The following is a 20256-nucleotide window of genomic DNA, read 5'->3' on the forward strand; positions in this document are numbered from 1 at the left end:
AAGTAGCACAGGAAGTGTGGGCGGAGGATGTACTAGCTATAGGATGGCAATATCGTGTGCAGATCACTCTGATGGTAACTGATGAAAGATAAGCATAGAACGTTGTATAACGTATAATATCCAAGGTGAAAGGAGGAGAAAAGAGAGAGCACACATCGCTGGAACACACAAAGAGGGTAATATGATTCTTTTTCTATTTAAACCAGTTATCCCCCCCATCATGTCCGTTCCCTTCCTTCATAGTCACTGTGATGTCTTTATCTCCAACATACACTACTACACAAATCCAACATACTGTTATCAAAGGTTATTTTTTAACATGTGCCCAGAACTTCTGGTTTATAGACCAGATACATTCTAAAAATAGAACCATTTATCCAACTGTCCATCCAGAACCCCTGGTTTATAGACTGGATACATCTTAACTATAGAACCATTTATCCAACTGTCCATCCAGAACCTCTGGTTTATGGACCAGATACATCCTAAATATAGAGACATTTATCCAACTGTCCATCCAGAGCCTCTGGTTTATAGACCGGATACATCTTAATTATAGAACCATTTATCCAACTGTCCATCCAGAACCTCTGGTTTATAGAACAGATACATCCTAAATATAGAGACATTTATCCAACTGTCCATCCAGAGCCTCTGGTTTATAGACCAGATCTATCCTAAATATAGAACCATTTATCCAACTGTCCATCTGGAGGCTCTGGTTTATAGACCAGATACATCCTAAATATAGAGCCATTTATCCAACTGTCCATCCAGAACCTCTGGTTTATAGACCAGATACATTGTAAAAATAGAACCATTTACAGTGCCTTGAAATTTGCCAGATTTTGTCATGTTACAACAAAGAACGTATCCAAATGTCCATCCAGAGTCTCTCGTTTATAGACCAGATACATCCTAAATATAGAACCATTTTACCAACTGTCCATCCAGAGCCTCTGGTTTATAGACCGGATACATCCTAAATATAGGACCATTTTACCAACTGTCCATCCAGAGCCTCTGGTTTAATATTATATTATAAGCTCTTCTTAGCAGGGCCCTCTTAATCCTATTGTATTGTATTGTATTATAACTGTATTGTCTCCCTTTTATATTGTAAAGCGCTGCATAAACTGTGGGCGCTATGTAAATCCTGAATAATAATAATAATTATACAGGATTTATATAGCGCCAACAGTTTACGTAGCGCTTTACAACTTGAGGGTAGACAGTACAAATACAATACACTTTAATACAGTAGGAATTAGAGGGCCCTGTGCCTTAGAGCTTACAATCTAAGAGGGAAGGTCAAGAGATACAAGAGGTAATAACTGTGGGTGATGTGCTGATTGAGGAGATAAATGTACAGTTGTTAGGTGGGGGCCAGATATGCTTCTCTGAAGAGATGAGTTTTCAGGGATCGACTGAAAGTGGATAAAGTAGGAGAAAATCGTACGGATTGGGGTAGAGCATTCCAGAGGATGGGAGAGGCTCTGGAGAAGTCCTGAAGGCGAGCATGGGATGAGGTGGCAAGGGAGTTTGAGAGCAGGAGGTCTTGGGAGGAGCGAAGAGAACGATTAGGTTGGTATTTTGAGTGCCTGTTGCACTGAATAGTCAGTGCGACAGGCAAAGATATAATGGAAGTAAGTCCTACAGGCAGAAGTAGGGCCTCGTTCAGGACAGAATGAGGACAGGGGTAGAAGCTTCTCCCAACAAAATCTCTTTGAAGCCTCCGAGTCTCCAGACCCTAATCTAGGAATGAGAAAACAAAAAAAATAGTTTTCTTCATCCAGAAAAACAATTCTGGAGCCCCTCACATATGTGAGACCCCTGTGTTGAATCCCACTAGTCCAGTAGCAGGGTACAAGATCAGTCCATGAGGCATGCAAAAAACATGGTCAAACAGTCCAAGTTCAGTTCCAGATCAGGCAGAGGTATGTACAGAATCTTAGGCAGAAGCATGGTCGAATAACAGTCCAGGGTCAGTTCCAAATCAGGCAGAGGTATGTACAGAATCGCCTGACAGAAACGTGGTCGAATAACAAGCCAGGGTCAGGTACAGAGCAGGCAGTGGCATAAGGGGTGTGAAGGTGTGTGAAGGCAGGAACTGAGGATTACGTTTACCATACTTCACTAATAATTTATTGAAGTATGTTAACGGCGAAAACATTCACCTATGCAGAGGCCTGGTTGGGGAGGACATTGGGCACAGTAACAAGATGTTTCTCTTCTGACTCCTGCTGTGGTACACACCTTATGCCGCGTACACACGGGCGGTTTTGCGTTGGAGTAAACTCAGAAGGTTTTTCCACTCAAGCTGTCTTGCATACACACGGTCACACCAAATTCCGACGCAGTGACGTACAACACGTACGATGGGACAACACGCACGACGTCTCATACTTGCTTCAGACCCTGCATCATTTTTGGAACGTCGGAACAGCATACAGACGAGCGGTTTTCCCGATAGAAATTGATTCCGTCAGAAAAATTTAGAACATGTTCTCTATCTAAGTCTGTCTGAATTTTCAAAGGAAAAAGTCTGATGGGGCATACACACGGTCGGAATATCCAATGAAAGGCTCCCATCGGACTTTTCCTGCCAGAAAGTCTGACCGTGTGTACGCGGCATTACATTTTTTTTACGTCATTAGCCTGTTGGTCTGGGAGGGAGTTTATCTGGAAAGTGGCATTCGGAGAATCATCTAAGAACATCTGATCGGGTGTTTTCTGGTGGGCCGTTCGGGAATATAAGGGCAGTGAAAACTTCCTCCTGGTAGCCAAGGAAGCGTTTGGGGTTTTGGGTGGAGTTGCGGTAAATGACATATGAGTTATATATGGCCAATTGAAAAAAATAAATTATGACTTTTTTATACCAATGGTATGTCCGTCTTGTGGCAAGGTATGGTTCGAGTATTAGGTCATTGAAGTCGACTCTCCCCATGAACAAATTATATTCATAGATGCATTTTGTTTTTTGGATGGGGCCATTCCATCTGGGGATTTCCACGAAGGTAACATTGTGGATCGAAGACAACATGTAGACATCCCTTCTGTCCCTCCACTTTACTGCCAAAATCTCCTTGTTTCGTAGACTTGCCGTTTCTCCTTTTCTCAACTTCTTATTGACAAGACTTTGAGGAAAGCCCTTCCGATTCTTTTTTATGGTGCCACATGCTGGCGTCTTCTTCCGGTGAAGGTTGTGGAAGAGGGGCAGAGATGTGTAGAAGTTGTCTACGTATAAATGGTAGCCTTTCTCAAGTAGGGGGTATATGAGGTCCCAAACAATTTTCCCGTGTGATCCCAAGTAGTCTGGGCAATTAGGTGGTTGCAGCTGGGTGTCCTTCCCTTCGTACACTTTGAAGGCATATATGTACCCTGTGACTCGATCACATCATTTGTATACCTTCACCCCATAGCGGGCCCTTTTGCTGGGAATAAATTGTTTGATTTTAAGCATGCCACTAAATTTAACAAGGGACTCATCCACACATACGTGTTGGTCCGGGGTAAACAGCTGGGGGAATACTTCAGAAAAATAATTTAGAAGTGGCCGAATTTTGAAAAGCCTGTCATAATTTGGGTCATTTCGGGGAGGGCACTGGGTATTATCATTGAAATTGAGGAACCTCATTATCATTTGGTATCTGGTTCTGGGCATTATCTTGGAGAAGATTGGCATGTGGTGGATGGGGTGGGTTGACCAATAGGAATTCAAAAGTGTTTTTTTTGGTGAGTCCCATACAAAATGTGAGGCCCCTCCACCGTTAGGTCTCTCTACTCGTAGGGATGGGCATAATGGGACGTTGGATTATTTAAAATAAATTGCTGTGCATAAAGGTTGCACTGGGCTACAATTGTTGATAGCATGTCCTCTGTAGAAATTAAATTAAAAAAATTGATTGGGGAAAAATTCTCCGTGTCCACCTGAACTCCTGGCTGGGCAGTGAAAGGGGGAATGTTGGCTTCTCCTGAATTAGGAGGAAGCCACTAGGGGTTCTGAAGGGCATAGGGAAGGCTAGCATGGGTCCTTGGCTTTTCTTGCCGAGGTACTGCGGTGCTGGTGGATGGCACTGCGGTGTTGGTGGATGGCACTGCGGTGCTAGTGGATGCCACTGCCTCCTCACCAGAATGCCTTCATTTGGCGGGCCGAATATCTTCCTCCTCTGAGTCACTCAGTGTTCCACTACCATACCTCCCAACATTTTGAGATGGGAATGAGGTACACCAACTGGCAAATGTATGTAGGCATAGGACACGCCCCCTGTCACACCCCCTTAAAGGAGAATTAACCAAAAAAAGGTTAAATAAATCAACAAGGGCATTTTTTAACAACTACTATTACTTTATACTGGCTTTTAAAATGTACAAATGCAGCAATTTAGAAATTGGATGAAAGGTTTAGCACTGGGAAACACTTTTTGAAAGATAAAAAGTGAATTTTATATACAACTATATAGATCAGACCAAAATGAGGGACAAATGTGGGGGAATGAGGGACAGAGGGACATTGCTCCAAATCAGGGACAGTCCCTCGAAATCAGGGACAGTTGGGAGCTATGCACTACTGAGGACTGACTCATAATTTACGTCCGACTCAGAATCGGAGTTTGAAAGGGAATCCGAAAAAGAGAGCTCCCCGTTGCCCTTGTCGGCCTGGGAAAGTATTTGGTACGCCTCCTAGGCGGAAAAGCATCTTTTGGACATGGTTGCTGGTGGTGATGCGACTACACAGGTGTGTGCTAAGCCTGCACTGATGGGCACTGATGAGGCGGCACTGATAAGCACAAATGGGCACTGATGAGGTGGCACAGAGGGGCACTGATGAGGTGGCACAGATGGGCACTGATGAGGTGGAGCAGATGTGTACTGATGAGGTGGAACAGATGTGCACTGATGAGGCAGAACAGATATGCACTGATTGCACAGATGTGCACTGATGAGGCGGCACAGATGGGCACTGATGAAGCTGCACAGATGGGCACTGATTAATCGCACAGGAGAGAGAGGGGAAGGAGAGAGAGAGGGGGGAAGGAGAGAGAGGGGGGAGGAGAGAGAGAGAGGGGGGAGGAGAGGGGAGGAGAGAGAGAGGGAGGGGGATGAGTAGAGAGAGGGGGAGGAGAGAGAGAGAGAGAGGGAGGGGGAGGAGGAGAGAGAGGGGGAGGAGAGAGAAGGAGGAAGAGGGGGGAAGGAGAGAGAGGGGGAAAGGAGAGAGAGAGAGGGGAGGAGAGAAAGAGAGAGGGGGAGGAGAGAGAGAGAGAGGGAAGGAGACAGAGGGGGAGTGAGAGGGGGAAAGAGAGGGGGAGAGAGAGGGGGGGAGGGGAGAGAGAGGGGGGAGGGGAGAGAGAGAGAGGTAGAGAGAGAGGGGGAAGGAGAGAGAGATAGAGAGAGGGAAGGAGAAAGAGATAGAGAGAGGGAAGGAGAGAGAGGGGGAAGGAAGGAGAGTGAGAAGGAGGGAAGGAAGGAGAGAGAGGGAGAGAGAAAGGGAAAGAGAGAGAGGGAGAGAAAAAGAGAGAGAGAGAGGGGGAAGGAGAAAGAGGGGGAAAGAGAAGGAAGGGGAAAGAGAGAGGGGAGGAGAGAGAGAGAGGAGGGGGGAGAGAGAGAGAGGGGAGGAGAGAGAGAGAAAGAGGAGGGGGAGAGAGAGAGAGGGAAGGAGAGGGGAGAGAGAGAGGGGAGGGGAGAGAGAGGGGGGGAGGGGAGAGAGAGGGGGAGGGGAGAGAGAGAGGGGAGGGGAGAGAGAGAGAGAGAGAGAGAGAGAGAGAGAGAGAGAGAGAGAGAGAGAGAGAGAGAGAGAGAGAGAGGGAAGGAGAGAGAGGGAAGGAAGGAGAGAGAGAAAGAGGGAAGGAAGGAAAGAGAGAAGGAGGGAAGGAGAGAGAGGGAGAGAGAAAGAGAGAGAGAGGGGGGAATGAGAGAGAGGGGGGAAGAGAGAAAGGGGAGGAGAGAGAGAGAGGGGGAAGGAGAGAGAGAGGGGGGAGGAAAGAGAGAGGGGGAGAGAGAGGGGGGAGGAAAGAGAGGGGGGAGAGAGAGAGGGGGGAGGAAAGAGAGAGGGGGAAGGAGAGAGAGAGGGGGGAAGGAGAGAGAGAGGGAAAGAGAGAGAGAGAGGGAGGGAAGGAAGGAGAGAGAGGGGAGGAGAGAGAGAGGGAGGGAAGGAGAGAGAGAGGGAGGGAAGGAAGGAGAGAGAGGGAGAGGAGAGAGAGAGAGGGGAGAGAGGGGGGGAGAGAGAGATACAGAGAGGGAAGGAGAGAGAGAGGGAAAGAGGGGGGAGGAGAGAGAGGGTATACAGAAAGAGAGAGGATAGAAAGGGATATATACAGAGAGAGGTATACAAGGAGATATACAGAGAAAGGTGGAGAGGTATACAGAGAGAGGTGGAGGGGTATACAGGGAGATATACAGAGAGAGGTGGAGAGGTATACAGGAAGATATACAGAGAGGGGTATACAGACAGAGAGAGAGAGGTATACAGGGAGATATACAGAGAAGGGTATACAGGGAGATATACAGAGAAGGGTATAGAGGGAGATATACAGAGAAGGGTATACAGGGAGATATACAGAGAATGGTATACAGGGAGATATACAGAGAGGGGTATACAGGGAGATATACAGAGAGGGGTATACAGGGAGATATACAGAGAGGGGTATACAGGGAGATATACAGAGAGGGGTATACAGGGAGATATACAGAGAGGGGTATACAGGGAGATATACAGAGAGGGGTATACAGGGAGATATACAGAGGGGGGTATACAGGGAGATATACAGAGGGGGATATACAGGGAGATATACAGAGAGGGGTATACAGGGAGATATATAAAGAGAGGAGTATATAGGGAGAAAGGAACAGAGAAGATATAAAATAAAAGAAGATGGATGGACAGAGAGAGGGAGGGAGAGAGACCTTCAGGGTGAAAACGTGTGCTCTGCTCTGCTCGCAGCCTCCTATTCACTTCACATTCCGCCCTCGATTTCCTGCTACCTGGCCACGTTTCCTGTGACATCACTAGGTGAATCTGGAGGATGGGAACTAGCCGCTACTGTGGCAGCAGAGGAGGTAATAAGATCTTATTTTATATTTACACCCAGTAACCCCCCCCCCCTGTCATGTCCATCCTCTTCCTCCATAGTCACTGTGATGTTTTTTATCTCCAGCAGATGATGATACACACACATATATACTGTATATTTTATATTATAATCTATACAGTAACTTTACTGTCTGCTTCCATGTTCTACAGCGCCACACAAACTGTTGGGGCTTTATAAATCATGTATAATAATAATAATAATAATAATACAGAACTATTACCTATATACTGTATAGAGCCATATATTCCACTATATGGATGTATGATGTCTCCATAAATAGAACTTATTAAAGCAGAGTTCCACCCAAAAATGGAACTTCCGCTTTAAGTGCAGGTGACCCCCTGACATGCCACATTTGGCATGTCATTTTTGGCGCCGGAAGCAAGTTCACCTCTCCCCCCTCCCTCTCGGCAATCATCTGGGACACGTCACAGGTACCAGATGATTGCCCGGCCAGTCACAGTGCGCAGTGCGGCTCGCGCCTGGCTGTGAAGAAACAGCAGGCCACCCACAGTGACAATGTCGGCGCCGCAGAAAGGAGGGGGAGAGGAGCGGGGCTTCGTATGCCCATATCACTGGACCGTGGGACAGGCAAGTGTCTGATTAATAATTTATATGGGTGGAACTCTGCTTTAACCACTAGCCGACCAGCGGTGAGAGATGTCCCCCTCCTCTGTATTTTTGGAATTCTATACAGAAGGATCACACCATCCCTCACAATCAGGTAGATGGGACTGAGCAATTACAACTTGAAAGTATTCTAAACTATGAGATCATTTTTTTTTTCTATTAAATCTATTGTTTCATTTCATAAATGTATTTTTTCACCTTTGGGGTTCAGGGTGAGAGATGTCCTCTTCCTCTCTATTTTTGGAATTCCATACAGAAGGATCATGCCATCCCTTACCAGGTTCAGAGGACTTGGCATGTAGACATACATATGTATTTTAAGCTGTGAGATGATATTTTTCTCTGTAATCTCTTGGTCCATTTTATAAATGTATTTTTTCACCTTTGGGGTTTAGGGTGAGAGACGTTCCCCTCCTCTGTATTTTTGGGATTTCATACAGAAGGATCACGCCATCCCTCACCAGGTTCAGGTAGGTAGGACTGAGCTACTAGAACTCAAATACATTGTAGAATTCTACGCTTTGAGATATCATTCTTCTATGTCATCTTTATCCTTTTACAAATCCATTCTATCATATTTGCACTTTAGGGTGAAGAACTGAAAGACATCAAAGTTGAGGTTGAAATGGAAAAAGAAGAGATGCTTGGAGATCAGCAGTCTATGAAGGAGGGAAGTCCTCAGTATTCCCGGGATTCCATACAGGAGGATCACACCATTCCTCACCATCATCAGGTAGATGGAACTGAGCGATTCAAATTCAAAAGCTATGAGATGACATTTATGTCATCTCTTGGTCCATGTTATAAATGTATTTTTTCACTTTTGGGGTTTAGGGTGAGAGATGTCCCCTTCCTCTGTATTCCCAGGATTCCATTCAGGAAGATCACATCATCCCTCACCAGGATCGGGTAGGTAGGACTGGGCCTGTAGAACTAAATATGTATTCTAAGCTATGAGAGGACATTTCTATTTAGTCTCTTGTTTTAATTCATACTTCTACATCTTTAGTTTCTAGCTCCTTTTGAGCACCCTACATTTTTATTGTAATTTTTTTTTCCTTTTTAATCAATATACGTTCCTTTTTTCTGTTGGTCTTAAGATCAGTCACATGTCATTGTGGGTCCTCTTCCCCCCTGTGTTCCTCCAACCGGGGGTGCATTCTAAATGAGATGGTGTTGTTCTTTGCTCCAGGCTAATGTGATAATGTGCCATTAGGAATGGGTCCCGTGCCTCCTAGGCTCACAGGAAATTGGCAGTAGACCTGATTTTTTGCTTCAGATCACTAACACCTGGACTGTACAGTAAAAGGAGAAGCAGCAGACTGATGAGCTCATCTCTCTGTCACTCTGCTCTCTCCTGATATCAGCATGTCTCTTGTTAGAACTGCTGCACAGCTGATTGTCTCCTTGTTCTGTTTCTCCCTTTCCCAGTCTGAGCTCTTATGTACAGGTACTAGAAGAGCCTGATACCAGGTCACATTTAGGTACTTACACTGCTTACATTAACCACTTGCCGACCGCGCTATAGCCGAATCACGGCTACAGCACTGCCGCCTCGTTCTGGGAGGCCGTCATATGATGGCCTCCCGTGATGGTGCCCGCTGCGGGGCATGGGTGGCGTGTTCTGTGATTGGGGTCAAGGGCCAATCAGCGACTTTTTACCATGTGATCAGCTGTGTCCAATCACAGATGTAAACAGAAGCCTGTTATTGGCACTCCTTTCCTCATGCTGACAGCGTGAGGAGAGAAGAGAGCTGATAACCGGCTTGCATAAAAAGGGTCATCTACACTTATTATCGATGTCCTGATTATCAGTGCAGTCCTAACAGTGCCCACCAGTGCTGCCAATCTGTGCCCATCAGTGTCACCCATCAGGGCCGCCTACCAGTACCCATCAGTGCTCATCAGTACAGCCTCATCAGCACATCAGTAAAAAGGAAAAATTACCTTATAACAAAGTAAATTTTCGGTCTTTATTCGTTTATTCATCAAAAAATAAATAAAAATTGGTGGTGGTGATTAATTACCACCAAAAGAAAGCTCTATTTGTGTGAATGATAAAAATGTTGTTTGGAGACGGCGTTGCATGACGGCTCTGAAAGCTGAAAACTGGTCTGGGTAGGAAAGGGGTAAAAGTGCCTGGTAGGCAAGTGGTTAATTAAAAAAAATAAAATAAAAAAAAACACATTTAATGATGTAATAGTAAATAAAGAGGGGAGTTGGGACTTTAAATGAAGCACCAATAGGTGCCTCCATCCCGATAATTGTTTCAAAATTCAAAGGAAATTGGGACTTTAAAATGAGGCAACTGGACAGTGGAGGTATATGCACACTATCAAAATTTATTTACATAACGTATAACATACATAGTTCATCTTGTATATATAGCCTAGAGCATGCATAGGACCTAAACATAATGTATAAAAAAGATGTATAAAACAGTTACATGCGAACAACGTATAGTCAAAGTAATGAACATATCCATATTAAATGGCTATAAGCCTGATACTGGTACATGCGTCCACATGGTATACATGCATTCATCAATGAGTATAAAAGTATCATATAGTAAAATGGTTGTAGATGGGTAAGTAACAGTCCATATGGGGTGTAGTTGTGGCATCAAGTGTAGCTCGACGCGTTTCGTGGGTTATCCCACTCGTCAGGAGCAGATGCGATAGACATACCTATGGAGTATATATATATATGTAAAGATGGAGTAAATCATACTCTAAAGAGAATTTATTTATAATATTTTGATGTATAGAACTGATTGGCCGTCCACACTCACCCACTCAGACAGCAACTGCAATGGGGGGCAGCCAGCACAGGGGTGGCCGGGGACATAACTCCACCACGGGAGCTGAGGCGGCATAATTCAACGATGCAACGTCAGGCAGTATAAAGGCGTGTATGATGTGACTGGAATCTCCATGTGACAAACAATAATGTATATTCCATAAAAGGGCCATCTGGGAACAAATATTGAGTGTGTGTATAGTTATAAGAAAAAAAATTATTAAAAGTAATAATAGTATTTTTCAATAATGGACCCAGTATGTGCCATAGAGAATAAAAATAAAGTTTAACGTGCTGCTAGAAGTTGGTAAAAAAAGGGGGCTATGTCTAAGAATAATAAATAATTGTATAAGTGCGAAGAACGTGTTAAAATTAATTAAAGGGATTGCCATGTGAAAAGCATTGAGCAAAAGAATAGTGTGAAAGCTGCACCACCAGGCGACAAGAAAGAAAAAGGAAAGGAGTCAGAACCAGAACAGAGACAGATAAATAGCTTACCCCAACGTTGCAACAAGACACCACACCAGCAAGCCAGTGTAGCTGGTGTGTGATGACCCCAGAGGGAGACTGGTCAAAATGAGCAGCTCACTCCACTGGGGAAGTGAATACATGCCGCCAACGCCACGCCGGTGAACCAATAAGGGGGAGAGTAGCGCACCTGAGCCGAGTAATCACTCAGCGGCAGGCGCGAAAACTTCCCCACATGGATACACCAGATGATATGGCCAAGCGTCAAGGCAGTGACGTCATAACTGACGTCACACGCACGGCGCGTCAGCCGTCACACACAAAGTGACAGACGTGGCGCCGATGCGCCAAGGGGCACCCGCCCGATCCCCCTGAGGGGTAGAGGAAGGAGGGGGAGGGGCCACTGAGCGCATCGCAGCTCCCGCGATGAAGAAGACCACAGCAAGACCCAAATGCCCAACCATCCACACAGGCAAAATTGCTGACTAGAAGGAAGGATGTGTCAGATATCATAGTAAAACCAAATCATGTGTAAACATTTGACCAGTAGATGGAGTTTTGTATGTAAAGGGATACCATATGCAATGCTCCAAAGAATGGACATAAAGAGACAGTGTACATAATAAATATTAACAGTAGATAGGTTTAAACATAAATACCCTATAAATGAGGGCAGACCTCACACGGGGATGGCAGGGGAACACTGCCAATCCCACATATACAGTTGCTTCCATCCCGGTATACATTTGTAAATAAAGAGGGGAGTTGGGACTTTAAATGAAGCACCAATAGGTGCCTCCATCCCGATAATTGTTTCAAAATTCAAAGGAAATTGGGACTTTAAAATGAGGCAACTGGACAGTGGAGGTATATGCACACTATCAAAATTTATTTACATAACGTATAACATACATAGTTCATCTTGTATATATAGCCTAGAGCATGCATAGGACCTAAACATAATGTATAAAAAAGATGTATAAAACAGTTACATGCGAACAACGTATAGTCAAAATAATGAACATATCCATATTAAATGGCTATAAGCCTGATACTGGTACATGCATCCACATGGTATACATGCATTCATCAATGAGTATAAAAGTATCATATAGTAAAATGGTTGTAGATGGGTAAGTAACAGTCCATATGGGGTGTAGTTGTGGCATCAAGTGTAGCTCGACGCGTTTCGTGGGTTATCCCACTCGTCAGGAGCAGATGCGATAGACATACCTATGGAGTATATATATATATGTAAAGATGGAGTAAATCATACTCTAAAGAGAATTTATTTATAATATTTTGATGTATAGAACTGATTGGCCGTCCACACTCACCCACTCAGATAGCAACTGCAATGCGGGGCAGCCAGCACAGGGGTGGCCGGGGACATAACTCCACCACTGGAGCTGAGGCGGCATAATTCAACGATGCAACGTCAGGCAGTATAAAGGCGTGTATGATGTGACTGGAATCTCCATGTGACAAACAATAATGTATATTCCATAAAAGGGCTGTCCAGTTGCCTCATTTTAAAGTCCCAATTTCCTTTGAATTTTTAATGATGTAATAGGGAAAACAGAGCTGCTGTCATTTGTGTCTTTTATATCTGTCCGGAGTTCAGCTTTAATAGATGTTTTCTATTATTTTGGTGTAGGGTGAAGAACGGATTAATATAAAAGCTGAGGTTAAAGAAGAAGAAGAAGAGACGTATGTGGGGGGTGATCAGCCGTGCATGGAAGAGGTTGGGATGACCATGAAGAGTGAACAGGATGAAATGTTGCCACCTATCAACACAAGTAAGTATAGGCACTATGGAAGAAACAGGTCACAGTCTCATTTTACTTCATTTTAGTTCTGGGTTTTAGTTTAACCACTTCCCGCCCGCCCCATGGCGGATTGTGGCTCTGAACATCATATGACGTCCAGCAGGATAAGCTGCGATTGCACGCAGCATGGCGATCGGTGGTGCTGTTTGTCACTTTGACACACCATCTTCGAACATAGTAGAAAGCCTATGACGTAGGCTCTTTACCACGTGATCACCAATCACAGCTGATCATAGCGGGAACCAGGAAGTGTCGGTAATCGGCTTTCCTCGGTTCGCACTGACAGGGAGAGCCGATCGGCGGCTCTCCTGTCAGAGGGGGGTCTGCGCTGATAATCAGTGCATTGATTATCAGCGCAGCCCCCATCAGAGGTGCCCACTACAGCTGCCAATCATTGCCCATCAGATGCCAGTCAGTGCCCAATAAAATGCCCAATAGTAACTCCTGTCAGTGCCCTTCACAGATGCCAATCAGTGCCCATCAGTAATGACTGCCAGTCCCTCTTTATCAGTGCTGCCTACCAGTGCCATCTATTAGTGCCCATCAGTGCCGCCTGTCAGTGCCCACCAGTACTGCATATGAGTGCCGCCTATCAGTGCCCATCAATTTTACATATTAGTGCCACCTTATCAGTGCCAAATCATCAGTGCCTGTCAGTGAAGGAGAAAACTAAATTTTATAACAGAAAGGAAGAAAGCATTTTTTTTTTTTTCAAAAATGTTGGTCTTATTTAAGTTTGTTTAGCAAAAAAATAAGAAAACCCAGAAGTGATCAAATACCACCAAAAGAAAGCTCTATTTTTAGGAATAAAATGATAAAAAAAAATAATTGTATGGATACAGTGTTGTATGACCGCCCGATTGTTATTCAAAGTGCGACAGCGCTGAAAGCCGAAAATTGTCCTGGGCAGGTGAAGTAGGAACGGGGGTCAGTTTATATGGCCATGGTTATGTGTGTAGTAAGACTGATTTAGAGTTTCAGCTAAGAAGCCATTCCTATATAATAAGTTAAGAACATTTGAGATATCTGTAATGTTTGTGACAGGCTGTGGTTTAAACACTGAATTCACCCCTTCACCCCCCCCCCCCCTTAGCATAGACACCTGTGCTCAGCACACTGATACACACTTTCCTATAGCTAGAGAATGTCAAGCTGATTAATAAGGCAGATAAGGAAACCGCAAGAGCAAAACCTGAAAAATTTGCAAGAGTACAAAAAGAATTTGCTTTGCTAAATTGCTTTGCACCAATAAGAGTAGGTTGACTGCTTAAAAGGGTTAAAAGGTTAGAATGTCTTATAACGGAAATGTATTGTCTGTTCGCTTGTGACGTAATATGATGGAAGTTATATGTACACTGTATGCACTGTATTTGACACTTCTTGGCGTGTAGACGTTAGTCGGGCCAGGAGCGTCCATTCTTTTCTGGCCAGAAGAGTGGAATAAATCTCTCATACCAGAGTTCATTGTCCAGCGGTCATTTTACCGATATTCTGCTACTTCACAGGAAGGGGGGAAAGTGCCCGGTATTGAAGTGGTTAAGGAAAAATGTTAGATAATTAATGTTGGAGGACAGTGGTGAAGGTTCTGTAGGTAGGGGTAGCTTGGCACTAGGCAAACACTACTAAGCGTTTGGGTTGCAAACTTAGGGCCCATTGCAGAACAGAAACCTCCTGGAGAACGTGCCTGGAACCACAGTAAACAAGATGAAATTTCTCCACCTATCAACACAAGTAAGTATAGGCACTATGGAAGAAACAGGTGCCAGTCTCATTTTACCTCTGAGTATAAGGATTGTGGTTTTAAAGAAAAATGTTAGATCATTAGGAGATAATCACACCATCCCGTTGGCAGGTGCAGGTTAAATATGTGTTTGCCTAATAAAGGGTGCTTAACTGTGTATTGAGGGAGAGGAACAAAGTGTACAATTCAGTTAACTTTTGCTATCATGGAGTGAAGCAAGATAGGGGGGAGCAGCCAGTAAGGGAAAGGAAACGGTGGTGGCTGCTAATGGACGTTCTGTAGGTAGGGGTAGCTTGGTATTTGGTGATCTCCAACGAGTGGCTGGGCCCCTAAGTTAGGGCCCACTGTAGAGCAGAACCCTCCTAGGAAAAGTGCCTGGAAGGACAGTGTGCGAGACCTTTCAAAGTAAGTGTGGTGGTTCCCCTCTTTGTCTTTGGGTTGGACAGAGTGAAGTGTACAGTGCAAAGTGTTGTGAAGAGCTAATGGAGGACAATCAACGCTCAGTTCAGAGGGATGTGGGCAGACCATACTCTTTATCTTCACTGTAATGCGTTGCCAGGACAGACCTGATGTATGTGGGAAAGCCATGAAAACATAGCAGCTGTGGCAGCCTACATTGACAAGACTGGCAAATGCACGCCTGGAGGGATGCCGGAAAAGGAAATGGAAAGAGGTCCGATGTGACCCCGAGGGAATATCACCACTAGAGGGTGACCAGAATGCCAGTGATCCCCTTATGCAGGGTGGTCAAAGACCCCTCAACCAACCAGTATAAATCCCTTAGTAGAAACATGGACAACCACTCGAATAATTCCTGGTAGCCAATCCAACGGATTCTCACCCGCAATCAATGGATCACCACATATGCAAGATAAAGGCTCCACATAGTGAAGTATTGAAAAATAATCAGCTTTATTAAAAAGTAAGGCACTTACATGGCATCTCGATAGAAAACAGCATGTACAAGAATGCCAATTTCCAGAGCTCGTCCCTCTCTAGTGACCAAAATGGCCAACCGACAATCGTGCAGTAGCTTGTGTGCGTGGCTTTGCCCAAAGTGTTTAGTCAGATATGACATCATCAGGGGTACCTGATATTCTCTTGGGTCCAAACGCAATATTCCAAACACACACATTCCTAAAGATGGCTCTTCGTTAATGATGGGTGCTGCAATGACCACAGGCTGGGAACTGTAAACGATCCAAGAGAAGAACTGTCATCAGGACACCAAGGTTTCCTCAAGGAGGATCCAAAGCTTTATTAAGTTGTTTGCCTGATGAAGGGGCCCTGCGTGGCTCTGAAACATTGCCTTCTGTGGATTATGTGACCATGATAAAGTTTTGGACCCTCTTTGAGGAATCCTTGGTGTGCTGATAACAGTTCTTCTCTTGATATTCCTTTAGGGTCACATCGGCTATCTCTGGACTTCTTAACATTCCAGCATAAAACTTATGGTTGGGACTTTATTTTTTTCCTCTTTTCGTCACTCCATGGTTTTGAGGTGTACTCATCAATACAATACATTAGATCACATCCGAAGTTGTATTCTGTCGTCTGAGAATTTTCGTAAGTTGAGTAACCTCTTCATTTTTGATATGAGACTAGCGTGCAAGAAAAAAAAAAGGGCCGATTATTCGTACGATATTCTCATCATGTGTACGAGGCTTAACAGGCAATCTCACGGAGCAGGTACATTCCAGACAATGGAGTCTGTTGCAGCTCTCCTCTCTGTGGACAGCAAAACTGACAGCAACCACGATGACCAGGTGGTAAACAAACAGGTCTGAAGAGGAAGCACCTGCCCTCTATGATTATCCCCCTCTTAAACCTGCCCCAGGATGACTCTTCACAAGACAAGTACAGGCAATTCAATATAGTAAAAAACTGCTAATGTTTTTTGGCCTAACAAATCCTCCTTCATAGGTATTTGAGATTAAAGAATTTGTAGATCATATATGAACTCGGTGTGAAGACTTTTCTGATTGATTTTGGAGGGAGAACAGGAGCCCAGCTGTGAGATCGGCGTTTCCACTTATAAGTATTGGGGCGCCTGCCTTAACATGCACATAAACTTTAATGGCATCCCAGTCTTAGTCCGTAGGGTTCAATATTGAGTTGGCCCACCCTTTGCAGCTATAACAGCTTCAACTCTTCTGGGAAGGCTGTCCACAAGGTTTGTCTATGGGAATGTTTGATCACTCACTCATCCATTTCTTTATGGACCTTGGTTTGTGCACTGGTACAAACCATTTGGTGGAGGGGGATTATGATGTGGGGTTGTTTTTCAGGGGTTGGGCTTGGCCCCTTAGTTTCAGTGAAGCAAACTCTTAAGGTGTCAGCATACCAAGATATTTTGGACAATTTCATGCTCCCAACTTTGTGGGAACATTTTGGGGATGGTTCCTTCCTGTTCTAACATGACTGTGCACCAGTGCACAAAGCAAGGTCCATAAAGACATGGATGAGCGAGTTTGAAGTTTGGAGGAACTTGACCTCCCTGTGCAGAGTCCTGACCTCAACCCGATAGAACACCTTTGGGAGGAATTAGAGAGGAGGCCTTCTCATCCACCATCAGTGCCTGACCTCACAAATGTGCTTCTGGAAGAATGGTCAAACATTCCCATAGACACACTCCTAAACCTTGTGGACATCCTTCCCAGAAGAGTTGAAGCTGTTATAGCTGCAAAGGTTGGGCCAACTCAATATTGAACCCTACAGACTAAGACTGGGATGCCATTAAAAGTCATGTGCGTGTAAAGGCAGGTGTCACAATACTTTTGACAATATAGTGTATATATGTCCCCTGCACATCGATTTCCCTGCCGGTACAGTGAACACACTTCCCTATTGGCAGAGCCAGTAAGAGAGAGAACTTTCACATCTTCCTGCCGGCACACAGGGCAATAATGTAAATACACACGAGGTGATTAGGGGGTGCCCAGGCACATCCAGCATACCTTGTGTGCATGGCTATGAGGGAGGTAGAGCTAAAACTCCAGTTATTTATGAACTTACAATTTTTTTATTTTTTTTTTACATTTCTTTCCAACAGATGGAGGTGATGTCAGGAATACCTCGGAAAGACCTCTTCTATTATTATTGTGCTATAGTAATGCCATCACAAAAGATCCTCTGGGAGGAAATTCAAATACACATCACCGACCTTCCTGTCCGGAGACATCAATGGATCCCTCTGATCAGGGGGAATCTTCTCATCAATCACATACTATGATTGTAAATATCCATGTAAGATCTCACACTGCAGATCGATCAACAGTTCCTTCTAATCCCGAGGAATCTTCCTCACCCCATAAAGGAGATCACCGAGGTCAGAATCTATTCTCATGTTCAGAGTGCGGAAAATCTTTCACTTATAGATCAAGCCTTGTGAAACACCAAAGAGTTCACACAGGTGAGCGTCCTTATTCATGTTCAAAGTGCCGGAAATCTTTCACTTTTAAAGGAAACCTTGTTAGACACCACAGAATTCACACGGGTGCGCGTTCCTATTCATGTTCAGAGTGCGGGAAATCTTTCACTCATAAAGGAGTCCTTGTTAGACACAAGAGAATTCACACGGGTGAGCATCCTTATTCATGTTTAGAGTGCGGAAAATCATTTACTTATAAAAATCCCCTTGTTGAACATCAGAGAATTCACACAGGTGAGCGTTTTTATTCATGTTCAGACTGCGGGAAATCTTTTACTTATAAAGAAGCCCTCGTTAAACATCAGAAAATTCACACAGGTGAACGTCCCTATTCATGTTCAGAGTGCGGGAAATCTTTTACTTATAAAAGACACCTTGTTGAACATCAGAGAGTTCACACAGGTGAGCGTCCTTATTCATGTTCAGAGTGCGGGAAATCTTTCACTTTTAAAGGAGTCCTTGTTAGACACAAGAGAATTCATACAGGTGAACTTCCTTATTCGTGTTCAGAGTGCAGGAAATCTTTTCCTTATAAAAGACACCTTGTTGAACATCAGAGAATTCACACGGGTGAGCGTCCTTCTTCATGTTCAGAGTGCGGGAAATATTTTCGTAGTGAAGAATACCTTGTTCAACATCAGAGAATTCACACGGGTGAGCGTCCTTATTTATGTTCAGAGTGCGGGAAATCTTTTCGTCTTAAAGGAGACCTTGGTAAACATCAGAGAATTCACACAGGTGAACGTCCCTATTCATGTTCAGAGTGCGGGAAATCTTTTACTTATAAAAGACACCTTGTTGAACATCAGAGAATTCACACGGGTGAGCGTCCTTATTCATGTTCAGAGTGCGGGAAATATTTTCGTAGTGCAGAATACCTTGTTCAACATCAGAGAATTCACACGGGTGAGCGTCCTTATTTATGTTCAGAGTGCGGGAAATCTTTTCGTCTTAAAGGAGACCTTGGTAAACATCAGAGAATTCACACGGGTGTGTGCCCCTATTCATGTTTAGAGTGCGGGAAATCTTTCACTAGGAACGTAGGCCTTGTTGTACATCAGAGAATTCACACAGGTGAGCGTCCCTATTCATGTTCAGAGTGCGGGAAATCTTTCACTTTTAAAGGAGGCCTTGTTAGACATCAGAGAATTCATACAGGAGAACGTCCTTATTCATGTTCAGAGTGCAGGAACTCTTTTACTTATAAAAAACACCTTGTTGAACATCAGAGAATTCACACAGGTGAGCGTCCTTATTTATGTTCAGAGTGCGGGAAATATTTTCGTAGTGAAGGAAACCTTGTTCAACATCAGAGAATTCACACGAGTGAGCGTCCTTATTTATGTTCAGAGTGCGGGAAATCTTTTCGTTTTAAAGGAGACCTTGGTAAACATCAGAGAATTCACACGGGTGAGCGCCCCTATTCATGTTCAGAGTGCGAGAAATCTTTCACTAGGAAAGAAGTCCTTGCTAGACACAAGAGAATTCATACAGGTGAACTTCCTTATTCGTGTTCAGAGTGCAGGAAATCTTTTACTTATAAAAGACACCTTGTTGAACATCAGAGAATTCACTTAGGCGAGCGTCCTTATTCATGTTCAGAGTGAGGGAAGTCTTTCTATAAGAAAGATAATCTTGTAAAACACCAAAAAACCCAGTGTAGGGTGTATAGTGGGGGGGTTCTGTCATAAAATGGGCGGACAGTGGGAGGACATGTGATAGTAAATAGACTGTGGTTGCTAAGAAAGAAGGGATTCCTTCAAAACATGTTACCGCCCCTCTTTCCATCAGTACGGAGAGGTCAACATAAAAAGGTATTAGTTAAAGGCACAGAATGCCGTTAATTGATGAACTTTTTGACAACGGTCAAAGCAGATCCCTGTGACACCGGCTAGAGGATCCGGAGCTGCCGTTCCTGCACACAGCCTTGTTTTTTTTTCATCTTTGTAATTCCTACTACCCATTTTTAAGAATTTTTACTGTAAGTGTGCTATTTTATTCTCTCAATAAATGTATATTATGCTAATGAGGATCATGTGCTCCTGTTTTCTTGTTAAAGAATGTAGTGTGGATGGTGGAGGAGAGCTGTCGGAGAATGTAGTGTGGATGGTGGAGGAGAGCTGTCAGAGAATGTAGTTTGGATGGTGGGAGGAGAGCTGTCGGGGAATGTAGTGTGGATGGTGGGAGGAGATCTGTCGGAGAATGTAGTGTGGATGGTGGAGGAGAGCTGTCAGAGAATGTAGTGTGGATGGTGGAGGAGATCTGTCG

At 44.2% G+C, this 20256-nt stretch overlaps 1 protein-coding gene across 1 annotated transcript; it reads left to right on the forward strand.

Moving 5' to 3' along the window:
• On the forward strand, positions 1-20017 carry LOC141105031 (uncharacterized). The gene is made up of 6 exons (XM_073594822.1): positions 1-176; positions 8117-8191; positions 8311-8454; positions 8556-8630; positions 12646-12787; positions 17611-20017. Exons 3-6 carry the CDS (start codon positions 8347-8349, stop codon positions 19593-19595), a joined length of 2310 nt encoding a protein of 769 aa, XP_073450923.1. The 5' UTR covers positions 1-176; positions 8117-8191; positions 8311-8346; the 3' UTR covers positions 19596-20017.
• Positions 20018-20256: the final 239 nt, after the last annotated feature.

Source organism: Aquarana catesbeiana, linkage group LG08 (genome assembly GCF_042186555.1).
Source record: "Aquarana catesbeiana isolate 2022-GZ linkage group LG08, ASM4218655v1, whole genome shotgun sequence".
NCBI classification, from domain to species: domain Eukaryota; kingdom Metazoa; phylum Chordata; class Amphibia; order Anura; family Ranidae; genus Aquarana; species Aquarana catesbeiana.

Bases quoted from the DNA above. Each gene is read 5' to 3' on its own strand.
- LOC141105031 (XM_073594822.1), top strand. From the start codon at position 8,347: ATGGAAAAAGAAGAGATGCTTGGAGATCAGCAGTCTATGAAGGAGGGA. The intron at 8,455-8,555 runs GTAGATGGAACT...TTTGGGGTTTAG, and splicing joins CCATTCCTCACCATCATCAG to GGTGAGAGATGTCCCCTTCC. The intron at 8,631-12,645 runs GTAGGTAGGACT...ATTTTGGTGTAG, and splicing joins TCATCCCTCACCAGGATCGG to GGTGAAGAACGGATTAATAT.